The sequence below is a fragment of the Meleagris gallopavo genome, chromosome 1 (assembly GCF_000146605.3).
Source record: "Meleagris gallopavo isolate NT-WF06-2002-E0010 breed Aviagen turkey brand Nicholas breeding stock chromosome 1, Turkey_5.1, whole genome shotgun sequence".
In the NCBI taxonomy this organism is placed as follows: domain Eukaryota; kingdom Metazoa; phylum Chordata; class Aves; order Galliformes; family Phasianidae; genus Meleagris; species Meleagris gallopavo.
Genome location: NC_015011.2, coordinates 34,522,568 through 34,532,323, shown reverse-complemented (window position 1 = coordinate 34,532,323; position 9,756 = coordinate 34,522,568). Strand labels below are relative to the sequence as shown.

At 39.4% G+C, this 9,756-nt stretch overlaps 1 protein-coding gene across 1 annotated transcript; it reads left to right on the top strand.

Moving 5' to 3' along the window:
* The first annotated feature begins 3,325 nt into the window (after nucleotides 1–3,325).
* On the top strand, nucleotides 3,326–7,414 carry IFNG (interferon gamma). Its single transcript, XM_003202048.3, has 4 exons — nucleotides 3,326–3,531; nucleotides 5,351–5,419; nucleotides 5,760–5,939; nucleotides 6,582–7,414. Exons 1-4 carry the CDS (start codon nucleotides 3,409–3,411, stop codon nucleotides 6,702–6,704), a joined length of 495 nt encoding a protein of 164 aa, XP_003202096.1. The 5' UTR covers nucleotides 3,326–3,408; the 3' UTR covers nucleotides 6,705–7,414.
* Nucleotides 7,415–9,756: the final 2,342 nt, after the last annotated feature.

The following is a 9,756-nucleotide window of genomic DNA, read 5'->3' as shown; positions in this document are numbered from 1 at the left end:
CCTGCAGTACTCAGCCAATGAGGAACCAGGGCAGAAAGAGATAAGTGCAGGGCAATAGGGGATAAAAGATGTGGCACTGTTTTCTCGGGGCGCTCCTGCTTGCGGGACGCCTGCCATTGCAATCGTGAATAAAATCTGCTTTATCAGAGAAACCGTCCTGGAAAATTATTTGGATATTTCCAACACAGGTGATTTGGAGAGGTGATGGCATGTGCTAATAGAAAAGAAAGTTATGATAAAAGCATGTAAATGTTAACATGCACAACTTATTCAAATGTAAAAGAATTTTTATGTTAGAATACATTTTCTGTCCTGTCACCAGATTATACATTTACCACAGAATATTCAAATGTTTCTCCGATCATTCAAATGTGGTGATGAATAGAAGTACTGAAATAGGAATATAATTTTGATAGTCGGAAGACTGGTACCTGGAAGTCAGACCTGAACTCAGAAGGTAGCATGACAAAACTATATGTAATGAATTTCTTCTTCTTTGTTATTGTTTTTCAATTTATTGTCTCAGTTTATGACATAATATTCATGGTGATACTTAGTGGGCAAAGGACCAGACTGAAACTGGAAGATATTGTCTGTGTTCCTAGATTTGCATTTCCTAGATGCCAAATCCCACTCCTCTTTGCTTCCATTTTCTTACCTGGAAAATTAGATATTTGTTTGATTGCAATCTTCTCTGAAATGTGATGAGATCTAGTGATGAAATTAGCTATATAAATCCCCAGAACTTCCAACCAGCATCTACAAAATGTGCACTGGAACAATCCTTCCTTTCTGGTATTTCTTACTCTTATTATTCCTAAAAAATTAACATTCTGTTCAGGAATGGGAGACCAAAGGGAAGTGACTCTCCTGTGGATAAAAATGCATGTTTGGTATGCTTAACACAGCAATCTAACCTGATGCAGTGTAAGTAGTTATTTGCAGAGGAAGGCAGTGTTATGACTTCAGCTTTCATCTCCTGGAATTATACTTTTTGCCTGGTTGGTTCATTACAGCAATTAATTGCATTCAGTTATGTTGTAATTTGTTTGAATAAACGGTTCCAAACTGTTTACCCTCTTAGCAGCATTTCTTTACACATACGTAACTCAACAGAAAGCCATTATTCAAATTAGGACATGTGGCAAAAGAATTGGACTTGATGACCCAGTCCCTCTTGCAGCTGTATGTTTCTGACAGTTTAAAGAGCACCATATGTAACAGGAATCACTTTCCATATGCCGTTGACATTTATTTTCCAACATTTTGCCAAAGAATCTCTCCAGTGGCTCATGTCCAGTTGATAACCTTCAACACATGTCTCGTCTTGTAAAATTTTCTTAATTTTCCCATTCATACAAACCCATACCCATGTTTAGCAGTGCACAACGTGCATTTTGTCCTTGCTTGGTTTGCAAAACCATCCAGATATTTTCACATCACCGATACAATCAAAAATCATAGAATCACAGAACCCTTAGAGCTCGAAGAGACCTTTTAAGATCATCTAGTCCAACCCTCCTGCAATGAATAAAGTCATACACAGCTAGATCAGGTTGCCCAGGGCCTGCTCCAGCCTGGCCTTGATAGTCTGGTATTGCTATTGTGTTGCATGTGAGTTCACTTTGTATTTCTAGCATGATGACTTTATCTTCGTGCTATGCTTTGTGGAGTCACTGAATAGCCATGATTAGCATTATCACCATGGCAACACTTCTGGCAATTAAGTCATTTTTAAACTGTTTTAATTTTCCAAGTTAAATTCAATAAGGATATAGTCTAGCATCAATACTCCAAGTGCACTTACAGCCATAACATTAGTGCAGTACTGTCTCTGTTGTGAGATGCATGCCATCTTGGTACGATGAGGTTCCCAGGAAGTTTTGTGTATAGATTTTGGGCCTATCACTGTTGATGGGATTTGCATCTTCTGTCAGCAAAATGGCAATTTTCTGTTTGCAGTGGTCATAGCAGCCTAGACTTACCCTGTACATGGAGATCTTCTTTCAACCCGCAGACAAAAGCTATTAATAGAATTAATGGCCATTTCTTGAGGTTGGAGGTGCTGTAGAGGAAGAGGACAACTTATTGTAAGGAACATTTGAAGACCCATCCAGGACTGTGCTGGGGAACTCAGATCACTCTTGTTGGTAGCCACTTTGAGTCCCTTCTGTTTCTCATGGGCTACAGATATCCTCCACTGAGGACTGTGCTCACATCTTCCTCCTTACTAATCCTCTCTCTTTTGCTTTTTTTCCTACAAGATTCTTTTTCTCATGAGTCTATTACCCACCCTGCATTCATTTACTACAGCCTGAAATTACTCTGACTTCATTATAAAACTCTGCACAGTGAGCTTTTTTTATCTAATGATATTTCTCAAAGCAGAGTTCAGTGCCTACACAAGAACTCCATCTCCAATAATCTTCAACAGATATGTTGCAGGGGTCTATATACGCTTGGAGATCATCTTGTCTGCTTCCACTGGGCTTTTTTGAACAACATTCTTCTATTTTCATATTTCCCATATGTAAATGCAAGTTAGTATGCAGGTGAGGAACTACAATCATCCATGGCAACACTCCTAGCAATTAAGTCATTTTTAAACTGTTTTAATTTTCCAAGTTAAAGTCAATAAGGATATAGTCTAGCATCAATACTCCAAGTGCACTTACAGCACTTGACACAGATGAGTAGAAAATATCCTGCTTTTGCAGATAGTTGGGAATCATAGAGATATTTAGTATATCATTGCATCCATGCTAAAACACATTTTTCTTTAAGCCTAGTTTGAATTCAGGAGTAAATAATGAGAAAGAGCTAGAATAGACTTTAGACTATGGAAAGAATGAAATTACTGTTTCATGAAAGGACAGCACTAAGGAGATTTAAAATTTAAAATGATTCTGTTTTATGCCACAGCAGTCTCAGTGGTTACTTTAAAAGAATACCAGAAATGAGTTGACTGTTATACTGACCCCTTAACTACATGATATGATTTTTCAGATAGCTTGTACGAGTATGCCTGAGCCACAAGGGATACTCTCAATCAGTATCATAATTTCCCTCTTTTTCCCCACCACGAGTAAAAAAAATTTCAGAAATTGCCACGTAAATTTTACCCTCTGATGAACCACTGAAAAATTTTCTTTAAGAAAGACACTTTCGAGGGATTCTCTCAACCAGCCCATAGCAAAATCTTATCTAACACTATCTTGGCTAAATATACACAGCCTGTGATGACGAAATAAAAATTTCAAGACCAGGTATAAATACCACTGACAGGCAGATGAAGTTCATTCGTCTACTTTCTTCTAATAGAAGATATAACTATTAGAAGCTGAAGCTCACTGAGCTTATATCTCTCAGAAGTTATCTGAGCATTTGAACTGAGCCATCACCAAGAAGATGACTTACCAGACTTACAACTTGTTTGTTCTGTCTGTCATTATGATCTATTATGGACATACTGCAAGTAGTCTAAATCTTGTTCAACTTCAAGATGATATAGACAAACTGAAAGCTGACTTTGTAAGTATTGCCTTCTACTGCATTTTTCTCCTCCTTCTGCTTCTTGTGCTGTAGATATGAAAGCAGTAGTGCTGCAGAGCACTGCTTGTCCTAGACCTCAGTGTGTATCAGTATAGGATATAGGGTGATTATAGAATTATTAGAATTATTTTTTGTTACTTTTTTTTTTAACAATAATATTGTCAGTTTCTTTGGTTTTCTCAGCTTTTGCTCTCTCACTAGTATGATTCAGTTCTTCTTTCAGTTTTTCATACAGTGACTGTTAATGCAGCAGTTTGCATTTATTTCAGGGACACTCCACCTTTCACAAGAGCGTCTCCCAGCCCCATTTGCTTTTGAATTCATGAAATATTTTATTACAAGAAATCTTAATACAGTTTATTATGAATGAAACTTGACTCAATTCTATTCAGATGCAATTTACTGCCACTTGAACAACCGCCAGGCATCCTGATTTCATGGCTGTGACTATAGTCTGTTGTGGAAGTGTTAAGCAATAGTGCCTTTTTTTCAGACTGAATTTTGATAACTTAATGACTGTAATAGTAATTCACCTGTCTTCAACCAGGAGGCATTGAAGAAGTCCACAGCTGATTTCAGCTGGGATTAGTCATAGAGATAAGAGATCTATAGTAGCGGCACTTCATCTTAATCTTTCATCTTAATATACCTTTGGTTTTGTTTCTGTTTTTCTTTAATCACATGAAAGTCACAGCAAGAGTCTGCTCCTATTTCCAGCTCTGATTTTTCAGAGTTTTGTGCATGTGAAAATTGAGATTTAGTAGTCAATGAATCACCTCAGAGATGTGGTTTAATACTTCATTATTCCGAACTGCCAGGAGACCAGCTGTAAAATCGGCCTTACATCCTAAATTTGTCGTTAGTACAGATAAGAGACTTTCATACTAGAATATATAGAACTCGGTCTGAGAGATACTAAGTGCTGATGAGCTTCTGGCAGAGAAATTAAAAACTGCAGTTGGCAGCAGATGCTTGCCAGCCTTCAGAGCTGCAGAGTCAGCTTTGGCAAAGTGCTCGGCACCAGCAGCCTATCAGCCTGCGGGGTTACCGTCAGCCTGCAAGCTTTCCCATTACACTCACAGTATTTAAATTAACAAGCAGATGAAAAAGGAAATAGCAGCTGTTGTATATAAAAAGAAAGACAAAACATAGAAAAGGAAATGATTAAGTTTGCCCTTCCTTGGTGGGAGAATTGTACTGTTCTTTGTTTCCTAGAGCCTGTCACAGTGTGTGGCTAACACCTGATGGTTAGACTCTGACCCTGCAAGCCTCTCGGTAGCCCACAACTCTTACATATCCCCGTATCTGACTGTGGGCTACTGGGCTATTCTCCAGTTTTGCAAATGGTAGTTTTACAGTATAGTTTTATAGTTAATTCCTCTTTGTTCCACGTGAGATTTTACTGAGACAGGGTGAATTCAAGCCTGCAGGTGCGACCAGATCTGACCATGCCTAGCCAGCTGCTGGGCTTAATAAGTTTAATTCTCAGCTGCCAATAACAAAACTGACAGAGAACATTCAGTAAAATATGGTGGTGAATGCTCTGTTCATAAGCTGTATCAGAAGATTACATTTAGAAGAAGACTAATGGAGTTTTTGTTACTATATAGTCATCTAATGTGATTTAGTGCTAAATCTCATTGCAAAGTAACTCAGAAGCCAAAGCATTGCAATAATTACACATTAGTGGTGCAAAAATCACGTGTCTGTGTTTTTTACAGTTCATTTGAATGGAGAACACTATTTGCCTTGCAGTAAATAGCATTTGTATAACAGATGCTTATGTTCTCTGTTGCAGAACTCAAGTCATTCAGACGTAGCTGACGGTGGACCTATTATTGTAGAGAAACTGAAGAACTGGACAGAGGTGAGTCAGAAAATGTCATGAGCTCTGAAGGGCACTTTTGGTAAAAAGCAGCTCCAAGGCCAGTGTAACCAGCCTGGGCAGAGAGAACACAAGCAGAGGCTGCTTCAGTAGCTCGGAAATGAGAAAGCAGCTTCCCTTAAAACGCATCTCTTAAAGTTCAGTGTGCTTTATGCTGCACCATGAACTGATCCTGAGGTACAGCCTAGCCGCAGAGAGGACTTACAGCATCTTCTTAGTCATGCTGTCACTAGAGGTAGAGAGGACCTTGGATTTTAGTTTCCTTCATTTTCCTTTTGATGGTCACTCACAGACCTTTCTTTTTGACTGCATTCTTCAACAGAGAAATGAAAAAAGGATCATACTGAGCCAGATTGTTTCAATGTACTTGGAAATGCTTGAAAACACTGACAAGTCAAAGCCGCACATCAAACACATATCTGAGGAGCTCTATACTCTGAAAAACAACCTTCCTGATGGCGTGAAGAAGGTGAAAGATATCATGGACCTGGCAAAGCTTCAGGTAAGACTCTTTGTCTGCCTCCAAGGCACTTGTGACCTTGTGTTTTCCAGTTTAGAGTCTTGACGCAAGGCAGTGTTGGTTTGGTAATGCACCTGGTAACCCCCGGCCGGCTCCACTTGGGCTGGAAAGTATGATGTTTCCACTGCGTGTGGGGAATCGCACTGGAGCTACTCACCCCGAGCCTTACCAGAGCCTGGCATAGAGACACTGGCAGCTGCTCCTGGTGGATAGAAATTGGGTTGGGAAGTTGTGTCTGGCCACAGCACATCTCTGTGGGCTTTGGGTCACCCAGATTGTTGGATGAGTGCTTGTGGTGTGAGTCACCAACCTCTGCTGATCCCTGTGCTCTGAAGGAGCTGGCTGCTGGTGGGTACCGCAGGCACATCACAAAGCAGCAACGATCACAGAGTACCTCCATTGCACAGTATGTGCTTGGTCTGTTACACTGCAAAATAACAGAGAAGGCAGAAAACAGAAATCTGTGAAAAAGCGCTTCTTAGTTTCAGGAACCAGACGGTAGAATAACTGAAAGTTTCCAGTTTCTGTTCTATGTCATCAGCAGTTTAGCCTGAAGGATGCAATCCGTAAACAAATATAGCTCTTGGTGTGACCTTTTTTCTGTCTATTTCTTGCTCAAAACAGATGAATGACTTGAGAATCCAGCGCAAGGCTGCAAATGAGCTGTTCAGCATCTTACAGAAGCTGGTGGATCCTCCAAGTTCCAAAAGGAAAAGGAGCCATCCTCAGAGGAGATGCAATTGCTAATGGCATCTTATGACCTTTTGTGCTCAACTATTTTAAATTTTACAATGCACAATTTTTATTTTTGATTTTTTTAACTGAGCTTTTATACATTTATTTATTAATATTTAAGTATTCTAAATAATTATTTATATTTAAAAGAAAACAAACAATGAAAGTATTTATACCTCCTACTGCTATGTAAGAAACAATTTTGTCTTAAAATCCTGTCTATCTGTTATATGTTTGTTGACCTGAAAATACTGAATGAGGTGATGTTTACCATGTTTCTGTGTGGAAATATTGAATTGACGTTGATACTGCACTCAGGAAAACCCATTTATATCTGCTCAGTTCTAAGCATGTGTAAATCCAAATCAAGGGAATAGACTTGTGTTAAGGTGAGAAAATGCTGAAGCACTTTTCTGAACTGGGATCTGGGTTATTTATTGCTGATAATTATTGTTATGCACTGAAGCAACTGAGAGGCCAGGCTACTTGGCAGCTCCAGGAGTTGTGACAAACTCTATTGCACTGACTTAACTTCAACTCACTTATTATGAATGTCTCTGTACTTTTTTGTATTGAATCATCTAAGTGTGTCTGACATCATTTTATTTATTTGGAAGTAGCAGTATGGAAGATTTTATCTTAAGGACTATATTTTTGTACTTGAGTATTATTTAAAACTTTGGATTTCACGATGAAAGATTCTTAAAATTTGGATATTAAATAAAGAAAAGAAGAAAATAATTAAATGTTCTTGAGCTTTTATTCACCAGAATCTCTGTGAAAAGTAGAATTCCAATTTTGCTTGATGTTGTCACAAAAGACAGCCCTACACAGGTAGAAAGCATATTTCAGTTCCTTCTCTCTGCCCAAGGTCTGGAAATGGATTTGAATAGTCCCAGAGGCTTAGGCTTGGGCTTGGAGAGGGGAGTTTGTGAGACTTACCCATTTTCAGGACTCAAGGGTGCTACCAAATAAATGATCTAAAGGGTAGACTGGTTGAGCTGACTGGGAACAGGGCAGGATTTCTTTGGGATTCCTGCTAACATAAGACTTCTAATCCACCCCAAACTTTGGCTGAAACTATAAAATGAAGCAGTAACACATCACTGTGCCCAAAGTTTAGTTGCTATAAACCCAGTGGGTTTCACTACAATCCCTGCAGCCTTTTCTACTTCCTCAAGCCCAGTTGTCTCCCCTGATGTAAGACACCTTCATTCATGACCCCATTCTATAGTCATAACAAAGTGACTCAGTAATCCTGGAGACTTGAATTGATTTTGAAGGAAACAGCTGTTCTTGTTTGTACTCATCACAACCATGCATGTGTTTGTGACATGCAAGTGATATAATGCTGTGGGATTTCTCCAGTTTATGGACTACACACGAGAAACCTCAGTACGCATTTAACATAGGTAATGGGTCTTTCTGTGTATGCATCTTTCTGTGAATGTACTGTTACACGAGGTGTTACTGAAAAGGGAACAAACAGCTGTCCTCCAGGGAAGCAAAACCAGCTGCAGCAGCTTCTGTATGAAGGAAGGGAAAGGAACAAGCCAAAGTTTCATTAGTCACTAACAGTGAAGCAATGAGTCTCTCTGCCCCTCCTGCATAAATGAATTTTTGGAGTTTACAGCCAGAACTGGTTAGGAGCTCAAAGGGAAATTCCCTGTTTTATTAGACTACAAACTGAACTCTCTATCTCTTTCCACTCCTTTTCAAAGGGTTCCACCAGAAACAACTAAAGGCAACTGCTATACATCTAACAGAGATAACATTTTCCCATCCATCCTCCCTCAGCTGTCCATACCCATGCAAAATGCCGTTCTCTGCTCTGTGCCATCAGATGTATTTCTGCTGCTACCCCATCAAATCTGGCTCAAATAGCTGGCCGTTTTGGGGGCAGGTAGTTGCTCAGGCACATTATGTTGCATCTCCTCTGAGCCTTCCCTACCCAGTGTTAGTCTGTAAGACCAGTTCTGCAGGGTGCTTAATATAATGTGCTGAACCAGCTGTTCCCAGTTTTGTTCCATTAATGTGATAAATATGCTAGATGAGAACACCATAAAAATACAACTTCACAAGAGCATGTTTTTCCTCTCAGTTGTGTACAAATGAGGGGAAACACATTTAACATGAAAGCCTGTCAGATCTTCTTTCATATCCAAGGGAGTCCTGGATCTCCTGCATCGTTCCTCATAATATCCAACTAAGGAAAGCATTTCCAGCTAAACTATATTTAAGTGCAAAATGAATTTTAATGGTTGCCCTAAACCTTTTCAAAGAGAAGAACAGTGGCAATGCTGGACACTTCTACAGTTTGTACAATTTTATCCAGCGATGCAGCCTGGGAGAGCTAAGAGATGTGTGTGCACAGGAGTGAGATGGTATCATCTACTCTGTGGTAGTTATAGTTAGAGAAGGAAAATAAATGGTTTTAAAAAATGGATTGATTCAGATTGTTTCAGAAAGCCTGTGTATTTGATGTACCACTTCTGCAGTACATTAACTCTGTCCCTGCTCTCCTCTCCTCCACATGGCTCTTCACAATCTTCACTTTGAACCTGATATTCACTCTTCTCACCCCACCTTGAGGCTGTGAGGGACAAGGAGAGCCTCTCTAATCCCTCTGACTGACTCCTGCATTTAGACATTCACATTTCACTCCACCACTGAGTTGTCTCTGTTGCAGGCTGAGCAGTCCTCAGCATGCAGTTGTCTTCCACGCAACAGCCATGCCATCGCTTTGCTCCTTTCTATTGATTCTACTGATTGTTTTTGAGATGTTTTCCTGTATTCTCTTTGAGATAAGGAACCAGGGCCATATAATGGGCTGCAGTCATGCTGTGCCATAATGATTTCTGTTTTCTGACGATTCCTTCCTAATGATTGCTAGTTTTCTATTTGACATTTTTACTAATACTCGGACAAAATAATTTTTTTACAGAGCTGGCTGCTGAAATCCTAAAATCTTGGTCCTTAAAACACACGAACTTATTCAGCACCTGTCATTGTGTGTGTAAAATGAAGATTGCTTTTTCTCATGTGTGTAATTTTGTAATCATCA